General features: G+C 45.6%; 1 protein-coding gene across 1 annotated transcript; it reads right to left on the bottom strand.

The window, feature by feature from the left end:
• Positions 1–1,180: 1,180 nt before the first annotated feature.
• On the bottom strand, positions 1,181–19,235 carry ATG12 (autophagy related 12). The gene is made up of 4 exons (XM_068242884.1): positions 19,089–19,235; positions 12,424–12,560; positions 2,796–2,858; positions 1,181–1,726 (listed from the first exon to the last, which is right to left on the bottom strand). Exons 1-4 carry the CDS (start codon positions 19,201–19,203, stop codon positions 1,667–1,669), a joined length of 375 nt encoding a protein of 124 aa, XP_068098985.1. The 5' UTR covers positions 19,204–19,235; the 3' UTR covers positions 1,181–1,666.
• Between the last annotated feature and the right edge of the window lie 758 nt (positions 19,236–19,993).

Genomic DNA, 19,993 nt, shown 5'->3' with positions numbered 1-19,993 from the left:
AAGGAGGCTGGAGGAAGCCAGAGATATGTATGAATTTTTATATAATCTCAGGTATACGTTAAGTCTGTCCATTGTGTTCATTTCTTTTTAGTTACTGTAATAAAGAGTTTATGGTAAGTGTACAGTGTGGGGTATAGTACTGTTTTAGCTAGGTCTGTTTTTAATATTGGGTCTCAAGCAACCAGAAACTACACTTATCCGGCATCAGCCGATCCCTGTTGGTCCTGAATAATGGGGTTGGAAATAAACTTGTAATTTTAGCAGAGGCATTTTTAGTTTCCGTGGTCTCACTGAATATGAAAAACAGAAAATTGGCAAGTAAATATGAAAAACAAGAGAGGCTTCCCTATTGGTGGACTGGGTTGTGTCTGAGATATAACATACATTTTAATACATAGCATTTTAAAACATAATGCATATGTATTAAAAGTAAAGTTTTATATACCGCAGACAACCCAGTCCTCCAGTAGGGGAGCGTCTGTTTTGTATCACTGAATACACTGCCAGAAACCTACATTATTAAGCTATGGAATGGATTCAGCTACATGCTTTTACAATATCACTTCATGCCTGCTTCATCTTGGTTCACGCATAAATCTGTACATTTCTGGTCCAGTCCTGTCAGTTATTGCATCAGTTTTTCACAAGCAAGCACAAAGACATCCTGCGCTCCAAGTCAATGCTGCACAGTCAAGGGACGGCTCTCCTTTACACATTCAGCACCCCGCAGCGCTCAGACGTAGGGTAATTTTGCAGAAGTACTAGAAGAAGATGAAGCGCGCCATAGTGCATTAAATGTGGAGGAGATTTTATTAACAATTAAAAGTTATACTCACAAACATGAGTGATATAATTCGCATCTCAGCGGACTGCCAGCCGCTTGCCTCTGCAGTGGGAGATGACGCGACGTTATATCACTCATGTTTGTGAGTATTACTTTTAATTGTTAATAAAAATCTCCTCCACATTTAATGCACTATGGCGCACTTCATCTTCTTCTAGTACATTGCATCAGTTTTACCTGCCATGATTGGAACTGTACACCTTGTAAGTGTGAACACACCCATAGAAAACCGATACAAAACTGACAGGACTGTACTGGACCGGAAATGTACACCTTTTATGTGTGAACCAAGCCATAGAAAATACAAAACTACTGCAAACTGCCAAAAACTGACAGGACAGAACTGGACTGGATACCTTTTAATGTGTGAACCCAGCCTTATACAAATGTATTTCACTATACATTAACAGCATCTTCATTTAAAGATTTTTTTAGTTTAATTTTAGTTTCTTCAATCAAAAATGATGGTGAGGACTGGCGAGGTGGGTTTCCTGTCATTAGGGAGGGGGGGGGGGGGGGGGAGGCAAATTTATATGTATATATAAAAAAAAAAAAAAAAAAAAAAAAGTCTTTAAAAGTGTCAAGAGTTCACAAGTAGTTCCCGTTTAGCTGGGCAGGAAAACCATCCACGGTGGAATTTTTGGTCAACAAGCTGACACACAGTCAGTTACAGTTGCAGTTACATGCCAAGTTCCTTCACCAGACTTCAACCGCTCCAATCCTGCATAGCCACAGAGACAGGCAGGAGTATCCAGAATGTCTGACAAAGGCACCGCTTCACAAAAGTCAGAAGTACTAAGAACAGTTCAAACTGCAGGCAGCTCATCCCCAGGCTTGTGATTTACAATAATGTAAAACCAGTTTCCCGTCACTGCCAAAGCACTAGAAAAGAAAAAGCATTGACGATTAGAAAGCATAAATAAGTACTCTCTTCATAAGAATAATAATGCCACACTGATTATAATAACATCACACCAATCTGTCCAATGTAGCAAAAATGAATTGTAGCCAGCATCACCATTTCCTTAAAGGATACATGAGACGAACTGATTAAGAAAAGGTTTGCTCACCTGGGGCTTCTTCCAGCCCCTAGAAGTCTATCAGGTTCCACGCCAAAGTTCTGCTTTTCTTCAGGCCGCCACTGTCCCATTCATAAGATTGCAATCCATGGCTGGGTCATGGTCTTCTGCACATGTGTAGGCGCACCTCTCGTGATCTTATGGAGGAAACAGTGGCGGCCAGGAGAAGAGTGGAAATTTGGCGTGAGATCTGATAGACTTTTAGGGCTGGAAGAAGCCCCGGTGAGTAAGCCTTTTCTTTTTCAGCTCGAAAACCTGAACTAAAATTAAAAGTCAAAGTAAACATACGCACATCATACTTACCTCCCATGTAGTCTACTCATCAATCTATTTCTCCACTCCCGCATCCTGGAATTCTCCTTCTTCCATTTTCAAAATGGCAATGACCCTGTAACAGCTTCCTGGTCAGCACACTATTTAAAGGTAAGGTCCACGTTTCTCTATAGCTCAAGTGGTCGATATTACAGGTTTACAGTGTGCTGACCCAGAAGCTGTTATGGGGTAATGGCCATTTTCAAAACTGAGACTTGATATAAGCAGGGCTGTGGAGTCAGAGTTAGAGTCGAGGAGTCGGAGCAATTTTGGGTACCTGGAGTCGGTGGTTTCATAAACGGAGGAGTCGGATGATTTTTGCACCAAATCCACAGCCCTGGTAAGTATTCGACTAAGGAGTCGGAGTCATTCTGGGTACCTAGAGTCGGAGTCAGTAGTTTCATAAACTGAGGAGTCGGAGTTGGAGTCAGATGATTTTTGTACCGACTCCACAACCCTGGATATATAAGAGGCCAATTTTTGTCCATAGAACACCAATATTGTAACTGAATCACTGACTATACATCTGTAAACCACCAGCACATACATATTTCCTTTACCTCATATAAGGCGCCAACTTCTTGGTCAGGCGATGGTGCAAATGATTGATTCACATAAATGAACTGAAACAGAAAAAAAAAGGATCCTATGACATTCTGCTAATCTGGTATATACAGACAAGTGTAATATCACAAGCATAGCGCTAGCTGTCTGTTAAAACAAAACTAGTCTGGCACAACATCTAATTCAAAATCTGACTGCCAACTTCATAATGACTATTCAGTTATACTATTTGCCTTCGCCACAAAGTAATATCTGATCTGCATGCATGTTCAGGGTCTATGACTAAAAGTATTAGAGGCCGAGGACCAACAGGACAGCCAGGCAATCTGTTTACATTGGACCTGAACTCTTGCACAGGGCAGAAGAAAAACAGAGAAATGCACCCTGTATGTGTTTAGAGAGTTTAGCCTGTTTAATTCCCCCTCATTTGTGTCTAATCAAAAGTTTTAATTTGATCTCTCCCGTGTCACATGACTGCCACGGCAGAGGTGGCAAATAAGCTCATGTGTAAGCACAGTGGAGACGTATTTTAGGATTTGTATCAGCTGTAAAAAACAAATGTTTTTGATTAAAGGTTATTATGCTGTTTTGTATCTTTTAGAGCAGAGTTCAGGTCCGCTTTAAATGGAAATAAATATGACTGCCTCCATACCCCTCTCACTTCAGTTGTCCTTTAACCTTCCTGGCGGTAACCCCGAACGTAGTTCAGGGTAGGCCGCGCAGGAAGATTTCTCAGGCCCTGCTGGGCTGAGCCCTAGGCTCGCTACATGATTTAAAGAAAAAAATATATAAAAAAAAACAGCTGCGCTGCCCCCTGGTGGTTTTTAATAGACCGCCAGGAGGGTTAAGTCAATGTTTTCACATAGTAAAATATCGCCTCACCCCGATTTACACTTGTTCTTTAGTTCTTTCAGTCTGGCTTTGCTCAGCAATCAATATAGCCGAGTCTGTCTTGTCTGGTGTCTTTTCAAGCCCAAACCTGCCCACTTCTGGCTCTGCTATAATGACTCAGCTATAATGATTCCTGAGCAAAGCCAGACTGAATGCTCAGTCAGGGATTTTATCAGGGCTGATAACAGGCAGGCTGAGCAGTGAAGAATGAAACAGTGCAGGGTAGGTGTTTTCTCTAATGTCCCCACTGATATACAGTTGTGTTCAAAATTATTCAACCCCCAATGAAATGGAGTGTTTTGGCCAGTTTGACATTGATTTTGATCCTTTCAGTCATCTTGTTTACAATTAAATCAAAGAGCCACTTGTAAGTCAGACAAATATAACATAACATTTATAATGAAATAACCACAAATGTCTTTTCTGTGCTCACATCATTATCAGTTTTATCCAACCCCCAAGTGACATTCATTCTTAGTACTTAGTACAACATCCTTTTCCATTTATAACCGCTTTTAAACGTGAAGCATAGCTGGACACAAGTGTCTTGCAGCGATCTATGGGTATCTTAGCCCATTCTTCATGGGCAAAAGCCTCCAGTTCAGTCACATTCTTAGGCTTGCGTGCTGCAACTGCCAGAGGTTCTCAATCGGATTTAAGTATGGTGACTGCGATGGCCACTCCAAAATGTTCCAGCCTTTAATCTGCAACCATGCTCTAGTGGACTTGGAGGTATGCTTGGGATCATTGTCCTCTTGAAACGTCCAACATCTCCCAAGCCTCAGGTTTGTGATGGACTGCATCACATTTTCATCCAATATCTCCTGGTACTGAAGAGAATTCATGGTACCACAAAAGTTTTAGGATAGTGTTCTGTGGACTGATGAAACAAAAGACCACTTTACTTACGGTAAAGTCTTTTCCAGTAGTCATGAGGACAGCACCCCTGGATGAGACTTGTCTCCCTCCCCACTGTGGACAGGAAACTGTTAAAAGAAGAATTTGCATAAGCAATAGGCAGCCACATATAAGATACTACACCTGCCACAGTACCTCAGTTAATAAAAAGATGACACGGACATTTAATGATGCTTACACAAACTTATTTCTCTTTCCTACCCAAATAAGGGCGGGTTGCAGGGGTGCTGTCCTCATGACTACTGGAAAAGACTTTACCGTAAGTAAAGTGGTCTTTCCCAGAACGTCATTTCGGACAGCACCCCTGGATGAGACGATATACAAGAGTTAAAACCTTAGGGTGGGACCACAGCTTGCAAAACTTTCCTTCTGAAGGATAAACCTGCAGAGACAGATACATTAAGGCGATAGTGCTTTACAAACTTATTGTGACTTGACCAGGTCGCAGCTCTGCAAATCTGATCTATAGGAGGCCCCTGCCCTCTCTGCCCAAGAAGTCGAAATTCCTCTTGTGGAATGAGCCATGATAGAATTGAATTGCTCCCCCTGTGTCTGATATGCTAATGAAATAGCCCAAACAACTGTATAATCTGTGTAGGATTTAATTAAGGAAGATTTCTCCCAATTAATGATCCAACCTAGATCTTGTAGTAAGACTATTGTCGTAACAATCTGATCTCTTACCGAATTGGGAGATGTCCCCCAAAACAGAAAATCAAGGTAACCCAAAATGTTAACCTTTCTCTGTCTAAGTGTAGCTAGAACCCCAGACATTACCTTCATAAACAACCCTGGAGCTGAGGATAATCCGAAGGGCAAAGCATTAAACTGATACATTCTTACCTCTTCCTCCATCTGGATGGCAAACCTTAAGCATTATTGAGAAGTCAGATGTATCGGTAATTGAAGATACGCATCTTTTCAGTCTAGAAAGGCTAGGAAATCGTCCTTCTGTAAGAGATGAATAATAGATCAAATCCATCCTGAATTTTCTGTATTTTACCTTCTGGTTTAGACTCTTTAAATTTAGTATGAACTGATAATTTCCCTGTAGCTCCTTTACTAGACAAAACACAGGGCAATAGAATCCCTGTCCTCTGACATTTCGGTACTTCTCGAATTACCCTTTTTTTCTAAACAGGGAAAGGACTTTCGATTGTAGGGCTGAAAACTTTATTTGGTCCTGCAAACGGGGAGTAATGCAAAAGCTCTTAAAAGGAGGCTGGCTGAACTCTATTCTGTATCCCTCCAACAAAAAACACCTTAAAGGCTCTTTCCCACTAAGACGTTGCGTTAGATGCGACGCTAAGGTCACATAACGTGCCCCCAACGCAACGCATGTAAGCTTTGAAGTTGGATGCTATTTAGAGCCACATTATGCGTCTCCTGATGGGTCTGTGATGCGTACTCTTTGACGCTTACTATCGGACGAAAACGGCGCATGCGGCAAAAGACTGTGGAGAGCACGTGATCGGAAAACTCCGCATCACGTGGTCCTGCCAGCCAATAAGCGGCCGCTCCAGGAAGTTAACACTGCAGTGCATATTAATTAGTCATGTGGCTGGCCACAACAGCGGACTCTCTCCTCCTCTCCTGCAAGAAAAAACAAAAAACACACATTATTGAGCATATGCAAACAGTCTAATGCGGCTAAAACCGTGTATAACGCACAGCATGATGCACTTTCTTTAAACGTCCAGCGTTAGAGTGTAACACAACGTGGGCACTGTGAACAGCCCATTGATTTTTCATTACTGTGAGCTGGGCTGCGTTACAAGCTGCTCTAACCTGCGCCTGTAACGTCCCACTGTGAAAGAAGCCTAAATAACCAATATTTTGTGCACTGTAGTTGCCATGTTTTGAAATTTGCAATTCTCCATCTCACTGGAATACTAGAGTCATTGCTTATCTGACTTCTTGGTAAAAGTGAAGTTGGACTTAGGGCCGGTTCACATTACAAACGCGGACGGCCACGCATGCGGAACGCAACGCGTACGAACGCACGCCATCCGCGTTTGCATGCGTTGCGTGGCTGATCCCATCACTGAAAAGTGAATGGGACAGCCGCGCGTTTTTGCTAAATCTGCGTGCAGCATGCGTTCCCGGACCGCACAGGTCCGGAACGCATGCAGTGTGAACATCAGACAGTGCACTCTATGCACTGTCTGATGTCGTGCGTGTTGGCCTTCTGCACGCGTTTCCAAAACGCAGCTGGAAACGTGTGCAGTCTGAACAGGCCCTTAGGCTTCTGTGACTTGTAGAGAGCCCATCTCCTGCCCTTAGAGGACTAGGGATCTGAATTATTCTTAGAAGGAGGGACGAAAGGACCGTTTACTTTGAAAAGGTCCTTTCTTAAAGGAATACTATCGATACCCAAGTGTTCTAAAATGACAATGTACAAATAATGTCTAAGTTGCTGTGTAAACATTTTCCTACCTTTCATGTTAAATATCAGAGGCAAAAGCTGTAATTTACTGAGGGTAGGATTAGCTATATTGGGACAAATCAATTGCAGAAGGGGTGTCTACTTCAATGCACAGCCAGAGTTGCATATCGGACTACAGAAAGCAAATATCAAACAAACTCTGAAAGCAAAAAACAGTATGAAAAGCTGTAACAATTAGTTACATTTCCTCTGCTCTCTACAGACACTTCAGTCCGAAACAGGACACAGAAGCTGCAGCTGTTCTCTCTGTCACACACAGTTACACAGAGTTATCTGATCAAGTGTGAGGGGAATTTCCCCTCTCCTCATGGCTCAGAGTCAGTTTTGTCAGTAAAGTTTGAAAGCATTTTGATAACAGTAAACAAAGAGGTTGCTACTAAAATGTATACAGCAGTACTTAGCAACACTTCCCAAACAATTCCTGTGTCAATTGAAAATATGTGAATCGATAGAATTCCTTTAACAGGAATACTTTTTTTTTTTTTTTTTTTTTTTTTTTTTTTTAATGTGTGTCTGCCGTTCTGTCTAGAGGGTTGTCTAACTGACTCAAACAGCAGACCCCCTTCACAAGGTACACCACATAACTTGATTTTGAAGAATTGTCATCATTCCAAGTTTTTACCCATACACCTCTTCTGGCTGAATTAACTAATGCCGTAGTTCTGGCCATAAGTTTAACCGTATCATCTGAAGCGTCCACTAGATAATTGGAAGCATTCCAAACTTTAGGGAAATCATTCAAAATTTCCCAGAAATCCTCAAAAAAGTAGGTCAGTTTTGTTTGATACCCTTGAAAAATATGGATCTAATTTAGGCGGGGTTCCCCAAAACCCTGATCTTCAGGAGAAAAACAACATTTAGATAATGATCTGGGCCAAAAAAAAAAAAACTTTTCCTAGATTATCCCACTCCTTAATCCTAATCTTAAGAGTAGAATGGACTGGAATAAGCCGAGAATGAGGATCCGCCAAACTCTCATACATTTGATCCAAAGGTGTCAAAGATTTCTGCTCAGACTTAATACCTATTAGTAAGTCTTTCATTAATTCAGGAAAAAAACATTGCGGTTAGGGCTCTTTTCTACTATGAAATGCGATCGCAACCGCATTTGCGATCCCAATCGCACTTCAATTTCCACTATGCGATTGCGCTACTATACTTATAGTACAGCTCAATTGCATACAATGCAGGAGGATGACGATTGTGCTTTGTCCAAATCGCATCGCAATCAGATTGCACTAATGGAAATTGCTGCTGCAGTTTCCATTAGTTTAACGTACCTCGTGATCAGAATCAAATCGTAACTCGCAGAGTAATGAAAAAAAGGCCCTTAGTAAGTTTTACTCAAATCTTCCTCCTAGTTTGATACATTTTCTCTGTGCAGAGAGAGTTACTATAAAGGAGGCAGCCCCAGCATTCCTTTACATGTGCATTTTTGTTTAAATTGCCTCTCCTTGCCCTGAATCTGTCTAGTTCTTTTAAACAATCTATTTAATTGCTGCAGCTTAGAAGAACTTCAAGAATGTTACACATGCAGGCTTTCTGATGTGAAATTTACTGAAAACAGGTACCCAAGGGGTTAAAAACACAGCCTGGGTATTCTGGGATGCAGTTTGTTCTGCTCTCACTGCAGCTGCCTGGGAGGTCTGTCTCTCCATTAGCTTGCCTGTTATGGCTGGCTTATCGCCTTCTCTAAACAGCCAGGGTTTCTCTGCTCACATTTGCCTGCTTTAATTTTTATGAATTAACCTTCAGTGACCTGTGTTGTGATAATCTCCGCACAAGGTGTTAATTTCCCGCACCTGCTCAGGAATTATAGATTTTCATGCGGACACAGGTTTTATGAATGCACACTTTACTAAATGGTGGGTAAAGTCAGCTGTTTTGAGCATTACCGCATGCAGGAATGCTCAATAAATAGAGGCCTATGTCTCTTGGAAGCAGGAGGCATAGTTAGAGGTGCAGACAACATAGGAGATGATGGATTAGCTATAACAGGTAGATAAGCCATAGCAGTACTAGTCCCAGGCCCATCTGAAGCAGCTGAGGCGGTAGAAGCAATAGCAGAATCTTTAATTTCCTATTGCTGTGGACCTTCTCTGTACAATACTGGCACAATTTCCATTCAGAGTTGCCAGTCCATGCTGACTGGACTGAGTAGAAGATTTTTCAGACTTTTCAACCTTCTCAGTCTTATGTCTTTTGGGGTATAAAACATAATAAACGATAGCCAGCCATTAGACAAATCCCTCTATACATAACATACATCCAGCCAAGCAGAAGAAACATAATCACATCTACTTGCCAGAGAGGGATCCTGGGCAGATTCAGCAGATTGTGCAGGAGCTGACCCAGAGGCGTCCTCCATGATCCCAGCCACAAACCAGAGTGCATCATGGACTCTACAAACTTATACCTGTGCTGCTGATTTGATGCAGCTGATCCAACTATGCATGCGGCCCCCGCCGTCTAAACATATGCTTAATCAGCTTCTTACCTTAAGGAATCAGCTGTATGCCGATTCCTAATCACCGCCGCGGCCCCTGCCGCCCGGCTCAGACTTCAGATCACGCGGGACGCCAGCGCGTGACTACCTCCGGTTCAACCGGAAGTGAACTCTCTCCAATGCACGCACCTGCGCGCATAAAGTTGCTGCCTCCAATGGAGAAGCCTCCTCCACGCTGCAGGGCTCCGACTGTTCACTGAACAGTGCTGCTTAGAGCCCTGGAAAACGCTGCCCCTGCCGCCTGACATGGATGGCACTCCTGGAGACCTCTCCCATGCATCCCGTCCGGGACAGGAAACTAAACTGAGGTACTGTGGCAGGTGTAGTATCTTATATGTGGCTGCCTATTGCTTATGCAAATTCTTCTTTTAACAGTTTCCTGTCCACAGTGGGGAGGGAGACAAGTCTCATCCAGGGGTGCTGTCCGAAATGACGTTCTGGGAAATTAGAACTGGTTGGGGCCATGGATCAATGCTATGTTTGGAGGAGGAAGAACAAGGCCTATGAAGAAAAGAACACCTTGCCTACTGTGAAGCATGGCGGGGGGGGGGGGGGGGGGTCAATCATGCTTTTGGGCCGTTTAGCTTCTGCAGGTACAGGGAAGCTTCAGCGTGTGCAAGGTACCATGAATTCTCTTCAGTGCCAGTAGATATTGAATGAATATGTGATGCAGTCAGTCACAAACCTGAGGCTTGGGAGACGTTGGACCTTTCAACAGGACAACGATCCCAAGCATACCTCCAAGTCCACTAGAGCATGGTTGCATAATAAAGGCTGGAACATTTTGGAGTGGCCATCGCAGTCACTAGACTTAAATCCGATTGAGAACCTCTGGTGGGACTTAAAGAAAGCAGTTGCAGCACGCAAGCCTAATGCTGGGCATACACGGCGCGATAGTTATCAATCGAGCCGCTGATGGCTCGATAATATTCAACCTGTCCGATCACCGCGGCGGATCGACTCCGCGCTCGATCAATGAAAGAAACGAGCGTCTGATAAGGAACTGCCCGCGTGGACGAGCGGGAATCGATCCACACGCTCGCGTGGATGCACCGGCATCGAGCCAGCAGCTCGATTCCGGCGCATTGTATGCCCAGCATAAGAATGTGACTGAACTGGAGGGTTTTGCCCATGAAGAATGGGCTAAGATACCCGTAGATCGCTGCAAGACACTTGTGTCAAGCTATGCTTCACGTTTAAAAGCTGTTATAACTGAAAAAGAATGTTGTACTAAGTACTAAGAATGAATGTCACTTGGGGGTTGAATAAAACTGATAATGATGTGAGCACAGAAATTACATTTGTGGTTATTTCATTATAAATGTTATATTTGTCTGACTTACAAGTGCCTCTTTGATTTAATTGTAAACAAGATGACTGAAATGATCAAAATCAATGTCAAACTGGCCAAAACACTCAATATCAGTGGGGGTTGAATAATTTTGAACACAACTGTATATGGTAAAGTACATGAGGGTGCTTCGTCTCTGGTTCACTTTAAACAGCCAAGAAACAGTGAGAACCAACTTGAGGTTTTACTGCAGGAAAGTTCAAAGGGTCATTATTTCTGCTTTGTTTCATAGTTAAAAAAAATATTATTATTAATTATTATTATTAATAAAAGACAAAGTGTGGTTTCTAAACTACAAATATGACAGAATGATGCAATGCTATAAAAAAAAAGCTATAACTGAAAATAAAAATATGAGACTTTTCTACTAATGTTCTATTTTTTAGCTGTACTAAGCATACAATTCATTATATCATACTTTTTTCACTTCAGGTTTTCTTTAAAATACTGATGTCACCTTCACTATATGCAGTATAAACTGCATGAGACATTTTACTCACAGGGAAAAAAAAAAAAGTTATGTTTTATCAAAGAAATTGTGTATGAGGGCCTGTTTCCACTTGTGCGGTGCGAATCGCCGCGGTAAAAATTCGCATGCGGATGCGAATTGCACGTGCGGTTGTATGCAAATTTCCGAGTGAATTCACATGGATGACGCTGTATGCGAATTTAACCATGGCAGTGCCGGTGTGCTTTTCCATTGATTTCCATGCGAATTCGCATGAAAATTTGCATACCAAAGCCGCAGGCGATTTCCCTATTAAATACATTAGCTGCGATTCGCATGCATTCCACACGCAGGCGAATTCTGAAGGGCTCTGCCGTGCAGAAAAATCCTGCACAGAAAACCGCTCAGGAAAACTGACAAGTGGAAACAGGCCCATCCACTTGTATTGGCTTGCGAATCTTCATGCAGGAAACGCATGCAGATTCGCGATAGTGGAAACGGGCCCTTAACCTCCCAGGCAGTCCCAGGTGGCTGCGTCCGCGGGAGAGATTTTTAAATAAAACTTGTTGTAATACTTGTAGCTAGCACTAGGCTAGCTACCCATAGCGAAGCCAGGAGCTGATTGGGAGGCTGCGCCATCGCGGGATCCCTGGGGGGTACGTATTACGGCGGTGATCGGAGCAGAGCGGAGGGACTTAAGGGAAACAGGTAGCTAGCCTAGTGCTAGCTACAAGTATTACAACAAGTTTTATTAAAAAAATTCCTCCCAGGGCCATGCAATCCTCTGCGGCGGCTACCCCGAGTGTAGGTCGGGGTACCGCCAGGAGGGTTAATGTGGTACTGGCATTTGTGAATACTTGCCTCAAGAAACCCATATCTTTATGCATATTCTCGTTTTTGGGGGAGATGGCGCTTCCAAGAAATACTGGTTTTGTTATACGGTAGATTATTTAACAGTATACAATTATGCTTCTTAGTACTGAAGCAGCTGCTATTAAAAATCTGCATTTTTCAACAAACCATAAGCCACCAATCTAAAGACACGGGAAAAAAAACGACTATACCAGCTGCTCTGAGGTGTCCAGCTTGAGGTATTTCTTGATGAAGTCCATAAGTCCTTGCACCGTGCGCGTTTTCTCAATAGTCCACTTTTTAGTTTTCATGATCGGCGTATCGCCAACAGCTTTCAGGAGGACATCAACTAGAAAGAGACATTACTGATTTCACCCTTGGTACATTATAGTATATAAAACAAATACGAATTTGATGGTTATGGCTTGGATTGGCACATCCTACTAGTGCAGAGCAGGTAAAGGAGTGGATAAAAGCAGTCAGTAAAATGATATGTTTTGATTAACCCCAAGGCCTCTTATGACACATATAGTATGCCTAAAACAGGCTTTCTCAACCGGGGTTCCATGAGTACACAGCAAGGGTTCCGTGGCATTTTCCTCCATCTTGGGGGAAGTATGATAGAGAGCACACTATAACAGGGAGTACTGTAAAAATAAGTACTAAATTGGGGGTCAGAATAATGAGCACATTAATAAAAAGCAATATAATAAGACATTGTAATAGGGGGTAGTGGCATAAACAGCCATACCAGCTTTAATGCTGGGAATACACAAGTCGATCCGGTGGCTCGATTAGCTGCCGGATCGACCCCCACCGCGTCCCCGCCGCCTTCCGGATCGATTCCCGCTCGTCCCCGCGGGCGCTTCCTTATCTTTTGCTCGATTCCCCGCTATTGTCCGCCCGCGGGGAATCGATCCGGCGGGTCATCGGACCTGTCAGAAATTATCAATCGAGCCATCAGCGCCTCGATTGATAAGGGCGCATCGACCCATGTATGCCCAGCATTAAAGACCATGCCAGGGGTTTCTTGAGATCCAAAAATTACTTGCAGTGGTTCCTTTAGATCCGAAAAGTATTTGCAGGGTTCCTCCAGGGTAAAAAGGTTGAAAAAGGCTGGCCTAAAATGTATGCCCTGCACCCCTGTCTAGGCAAAACAAAAAAAGTTCTCTCCCAACTCGAACAGCGAAACGTAAAACAAACGTTTAGTTTTACAATAGTAGTCACAGGTCCATTCAACATTTTCCTTATATTCTAAATACCCCAAACTAAAATAGGGGTTCCCCAGGAGTCCTGTTCATCCTTCAATCCCTGTCCCTCCATGTTCATCATTGTGAGCGCCTCTTTCCTGTAACCCAGCAGCACCGACATACTCCTGTAACATGCTGCCGGGTCACGGCAAACAGGGTGAAGATGGAAGGACACAGACTATAGAACATACATGTCGAACTCCGGTCCGTGGGCCAAATCTGGCCCTCAGAGCCACAAGATTTGTCCCTCAAGTGGTTTCCCCACTTTGCATTCTGTTTGGCCCACTCTAGACCACCAGACATTTGGGAATTGTATAGATGAGGGAGGACCACTAAACATCAGGGAACTGTATAGGGGATGTTTGGAGGGCTATTAGACACCAGGGAGCTTCATAAGGAAGAGCAGTGGCCACTAGACTTTGAGGCCGGCCCGCAACTCAATTTCGGCCCACTTTGTATTGGCGTTTGACACCCCTGCTATAGAAGGAAGCGTGCCAGCTGGACAGATGAGTTTGCTACTTTGCGAGTACTCCCCGGGGACCACTATTCCCTTTGGGGAGACCTGGGGGGCATCATCAGGCTCTGGGCAATTGCCCAGTTTGCCTACATGGAAGCATCAGCCTTATTAATTTGTCATGTAATCAATCATTAGTTTTTTAGTCTGGTTAGCCCCATGCACAGTTCTGCTAATTCTGATTCCTATAGATTAAAACACAAGTGTTTAGTCAAACGAAATGCTCATCTGTAATAGTCCCATGACACCCATTATGGGCATGGTGCATGGAGGTACAAGCTAGCTCTGAACAACATAAGGTGGTACATAGAGATGTATGGACCAAAAGAACTGACAGAGGGCAGTCAAATGGCTTCTGTAACATTTACTGTACAGTGACTTATGGTGAGATGGTGGGTCAGGTTCTGTCCTAACTCAGTATAATCCAGCACACAAGCAGAGCAGGATCATCCACCAGGCAACCTAGGCAGGTGCCTGGGGCCTAGTGGGTGTCAAGGGCCCGCCAGCCACCTTCTCTGACCTCTCTCCACTTCCGCTTACCAAAAGAAAAAGAACACACACACACACACACACACACACACACACACACACACACACACACACACACACACACACACACACACACACACACACACACACACACACACACACACACACTAAGGGCCCCATTCGATCGTTATCCATTTCTGCACACAAGCAGGGAACCTAAACTGAGAAGGATATGGATTTTTCTAATACCAGTTCCCTGACTCTCCAGCTGATCCTGTGTCTCTAATACTTTTAGCCGCAGCCCCTCAACAAGCATGCAGATCAGGTGCTCTGACTGAAGTCAGACTGGATTAGCTGCATGCTTGTTACAGGTGTGCGATTCAGCCACCACTGCAGCCAGAGATCAGCAGGACTGCCAGGCAACTGGTATTGTTTAAAAGGAAACATCCATATCCCTCTCAGTTTAGGTTCCCTTTAAACAGAGCAGTATGTGTCCTGCTCAGTAAGGGCAGCACAGCACTGGCAGTAATCCGACATCCCACCCAATCACTGTTTCCCCAGAGAATACAGAGTAATCAGTGCTGCCCAGCTAGTAATGCAAAGTAATCAGTGCTGCCCAGCTAGTAATGCAAAGTAGTCAGTGCTGCCCAGCTAGTAATGCAAAGTAGTCAGTGCTGCCCAGCTAGTAATGCAAAGTAATCAGTGCTGCCCAGCTAGTAATGCAAAGTAATCAGTGCTGCCCAGCTAGTAATGCAAAGTAATCAGTGCTGCCCAGCTAGTAATGCAAAGTAATCAGTGCTGCCCAGCTAGTAATGCAAAGTAATCAGTGCTGCACAGCTAGTAATGCAAAGTAATCAGTGCTGCCCAGCTAGTAATGCAAAGTAATCAGTGCTGCCCAGCTAGTAATGCAAAGTAATCAGTGCTGCCCAGCTAGTAATGCAAAGTAATCAGTGCTGCCCAGCTAGTAATGCAAAGTAATCAGTGCTGCCCAGCTAGTAATGCAAAGTAATCAGTGCTGCCCAGCTAGTAATGCAGAGTAATCAGTGCTGCCCAGCTAGTAATACAGAGTAATCAGTGCTGCCCAGCTAGTAATACAGAGTAATCAGTGCTGCCCAGCTAGTAATACAGAGTAATCAGTGCTGCCCAGCTAGTAATACAGAGTAATCAGTGCTGCCCAGCTAGTAATACAGAGTAATCAGTGCTGCCCAGCTAGTAATACAGAGTAATCAGTGCTGCCCAGCTAGTAATACAGAGTAATCAGTGCTGCCCAGCTAGTAATACAGAGTAATCAGTGCTGCCCAGCTAGTAACACAGAGGAATCAGTGCTGCCCAGCTAGTAACACAGAGGAATCAGTGCTGCCCAGCTAGTAACACAGAGGAATCAGTGCTACCCAGCTAGTAACACAGAGGAATCAGTGCTACCCTGCTAGTAACACAGAGGAATCAGTGCTACCCAGCTAGTAACACAGAGGAATCAGTGCTGCCCAGCTAGTAACACAGAGGAATCAGTGCTGCCCAGCTAGTAACACAGAGGAATCAGTGCTGCCCAGCTAGTAACACAGAGGAATCAGTGCTGCCCAGCTAGTAACACAGAGGAATCAGTGCTGCCCAGCTAGTAACAGAGGAATCAGTGCTGCCCAGCTAGTAACAGAGGAATTAGTGCTGCCCAGCTAGTAACAGAGGAATTAGTGCTGCCCAGCTAGTAACAGAGGAATTAGTGCTGCCCAGCTAGTAACAGAGGAATTAGTGCTGCCCAGCTAGTAACAGAGGAATTAGTGCTGCCCAGCTAGTAACAGAGGAATCAGTGCTGCCCAGCTAATAACACGGAGGAATCAGTGCTGCCCAGCTAATAACACGGAGGAATCAGTGCTGCCCAGCTAATAACACGGAGGAATCAGTGCTGCCCAGCTAGTAACAGAGAGGAATCAGTGCTGCCCAGCTAGTAACAGAGGAATCAGTGCTGCCCAGCTAGTAACAGAGGAATCAGTGCTGCCCAGCTAGTAACAGAGGAATCAGTGCTGCCCAGCTAGTAACAGAGGAATCAGTGCTGCCCAGCTAGTAACAGAGGAATCAGTGCTGCCCAGCTAGTAACAGAGGAATCAGTGCTGCCCGTCTGGTAACACAGAGGAATCAGTGCTGCCCAGCTAGTATCAGTGCTGCCCAGCTGGCAACACGGAGGAATCAGTGCTGCCCAGCTGGCAACACGGAGGAATCAGTGCTGCCCAGCTGGCAACACGGAGGAATCAGTGCTGCCCAGCTGGCAACACGGAGGAATCAGTGCTGCCCAGCTGGCAACACGGAGGAATCAGTGCTGCCCAGCTGGCAACACGGAGGAATCAGTGCTGCCCAGCTGGCAACACGGAGGAATCAGTGCTGCCCAGCTGGCAACACGGAGGAATCAGTGCTGCCCAGCTGGCAACACGGAGGAATCAGTGTTGCCCAGCTGGCAACACGGAGGAATCAGTGTTGCCCAGCTAGTATCTGTGTTGGCAGCTAGTAACACAGAGGAATCAGTGCTGCCCAGCTGGTAACACGGAGGAATCAGTGTTGCCCAGCTAGTATCTGTGTTGGCAGCTAGTAACACAGAGGAATCAGTGCTGCCCGGCTAGTATTAGTGCTGCCTAGCTAGTATTTGTGTTGGCAGCTAGTAACACAGAGGAATCAGTGCTGCCCGGCTAGTATTAGTGCTGCCCAGCTAGTATCAGAGGATTCAGTGCTGCACAGCTAGTATCTGTGCTGCCCAGCTGGCAACACGGAGGAATCAGTGCTGCCCAGCTGGCAACACGGAGGAATCAGTGCTGCCCAGCTGGCAACACGGAGGAATCAGTGCTGCCCAGCTGGCAACACGGAGGAATCAGTGCTGCCCAGCTGGCAACACGGAGGAATCAGTGCTGCCCAGCTGGCAACACGGAGGAATCAGTGCTGCCCAGCTGGCAACACGGAGGAATCAGTGCTGCCCAGCTGGCAACACGGAGGAATCAGTGCTGCCCAGCTGGCAACACGGAGGAATCAGTGCTGCCCAGCTGGCAACACGGAGGAATCAGTGCTGCCCAGCTGGCAACACGGAGGAATCAGTGCTGCCCAGCTGGCAACACGGAGGAATCAGTGCTGCCCAGCTGGCAACACGGAGGAATCAGTGCTGCCCAGCTGGCAACACGGAGGAATCAGTGCTGCCCAGCTGGCAACACGGAGGAATCAGTGCTGCCCAGCTGGCAACACGGAGGAATCAGTGCTGCCCAGCTGGCAACACGGAGGAATCAGTGCTGCCCAGCTGGCAACACGGAGGAATCAGTGCTGCCCAGCTGGCAACACGGAGGAATCAGTGCTGCCCAGCTGGCAACACGGAGGAATCAGTGCTGCCCAGCTGGCAACACGGAGGAATCAGTGCTGCCCAGCTGGCAACACGGAGGAATCAGTGCTGCCCAGCTGGCAACACGGAGGAATCAGTGCTGCCCAGCTGGCAACACGGAGGAATCAGTGCTGCCCAGCTGGCAACACGGAGGAATCAGTGCTGCCCAGCTGGCAACACGGAGGAATCAGTGCTGCCCAGCTGGCAACACGGAGGAATCAGAGCTGCCCAGCTGGCAACACGGAGGAATCAGTGCTGCCCAGCTGGCAACACGGAGGAATCAGTGCTGCCCAGCTGGTAACACGGAGGAATCAGTGCTGCCCAGCTGGCAACACGGAGGAATCAGTGCTGCCCAGCTGGCAACACGGAGGAATCAGTGCTGCCCAGCTGGTAACACGGAGGAATCAGTGCTGCCCAGCTGGCAACACGGAGGAATCAGTGCTGCCCAGCTAGTAACACGGAGGAATCAGTGCTGCCCAGCTGGCAACACGGAGGAATCAGTGCTGCCCAGCTAGTAACACGGAGGAATCAGTGCTGCCCTGCTAGTATTAGTGCTGCCTAGCTAGTAACACGAGGAATCAGTGCTGCCCAGCTAGTATTAGTGCTGCCCAGCTAGTAACACGAGGAATCAGTGCTGCCCAGCTAGTAACACAGAGGAATCAGTGCTGCCCAGCTGGCAACACGGAGGAATCAGTGCTGCCCAGCTGGTAACACGGAGGAATCAGTGCTGCCCAGCTAGTAACACGGAGGAATCAGTGCTGCCCTGCTAGTATTAGTGCTGCCTAGCTAGTAACACGAGGAATCAGTGCTGCCCAGCTAGTATTAGTGCTGCCCAGCTAGTAACACGAGGAATCAGTGCTGCCCAGCTAGTAACACAGAGGAATCAGTGCTGCCCAGCTAGTAACACAGAGGAATCAGTGCTGCCCAGCTAGTAACACAGAGGAATCAGTGCTGCCCTGCTAGTATTAGTGCTGCCTAGCTAGTAACACGAGGAATCAGTGCTGCCCAGCTAGTATTAGTGCTGCCCAGCTAGTAACACGAGGAATCAGTGCTGCCCAGCTAGTAACACAGAGGAATCAGTGCTGCCCAGCTAGTAACACAGAGGAATCAGTGCTACCCTGCTAGTATTAGTGCTGCCCAGCTAGTATTTGTGTTGGCAGCTAGTAACACAGAGGAATCAGTGCTGCCCAGCTAGTATTAGTGCTGCCCAGCTAGTATCAGAGGATTCAGTGCTGCCCAGCTAGTATCAGTGTTGGTAACACAGAGCCGCATTACTTTTCCGCTTGGCCTCGCACACTGGCTCCTCCACAGCCGGAGACACGGCCCTTCCCGGTGGCGGCTCACTCCCATTCGTAGGAGACAAGCCCTGGGAGTCTTCAGCTTCCTCCATCGCACTATTACTCACACTGACACCTCGGAAGTCCGGCCGGAAGTACGTCATTCGGCGACAGAGCAGCATTTTTTTCCGGCTTTGTGATCAGTTTCTGCAATTTGTCGCTAGATGGCGCTAATGTAGCAGAAGTCCAGCAGGCTTCACACGTTATTTTCATTTATACTAATATTGTATAAATTACTTGTTATTATGTAAAAGTAAGATACTTTTTGACAAAAGGATGTAAAATAATTGTAAATACAAGTTGCATAGAGCAGGGTCACCAAGAGCAAAAATATTTACACTAGCTTGCCTTTCAGCAGAATTAGATATAGGTATTCGATTATTTAGGGAAAATGTGCAGCAGGTGTAGCTCACTGTAGCTGTAAGGGCCTTTTTCCACTAGCCTGCGATTTGCTTCTGATCGCAAATCGCAAGGTACATTAAACTAATGGTAACTGCAGCAACAATTTCCATTAGTGCGATCCGATTGCGCTGCGATTTTGGTCAAAGCGCAATCGTTGTCCTGCCGCGTTTTGTATGCGATTGAGCTGGACTATAATGAGTATAGTAGCTCAATCGCAATCACAATCGCATGGTGGAAATTGAAACGCGATTGCGATCGCATTTCATAGTGGAAAAGAGCCCTAAGGCCTCTTGCACACTGCACGCGATTCCGATTCAGATTCCGCTTTTTAATCAGTTTTTACATCAGTTTCAGATTCCGATTTGCAGTGTGCAGGGAGCAAACTGCAAATCAGAATCTGAATCGGATGTAAAAACTGATTAACCACTTCAGGACCACAGT

The sequence above is a fragment of the Hyperolius riggenbachi genome, chromosome 6, assembly GCF_040937935.1.
Source record: "Hyperolius riggenbachi isolate aHypRig1 chromosome 6, aHypRig1.pri, whole genome shotgun sequence".
NCBI classification, from domain to species: Eukaryota; Metazoa; Chordata; class Amphibia; order Anura; family Hyperoliidae; genus Hyperolius; species Hyperolius riggenbachi.
Note: the sequence above shows the minus strand (reverse complement) of the source record. Positions and strands in the feature narration are given on the sequence as shown.

Excerpts from the sequence above, each read along its gene's own strand:
- ATG12 (XM_068242884.1), bottom strand. The coding sequence starts at position 19,203 with ATGGAGGAAGCTGAAGACTCCCAGGGCTTGTCTCCTACGAATGGGAGT. Across the intron at positions 2,859-12,423 it reads TGGACACCTCAGAGCAGCTG|TTCATTTATGTGAATCAATC; the intron begins GTATAGTCGTTT and ends TTTCTGTTTCAG. Across the intron at positions 1,727-2,795 it reads AAGTTGGCGCCTTATATGAG|TGCTTTGGCAGTGACGGGAA; the intron begins GTAAAGGAAATA and ends TTTCTTTTCTAG.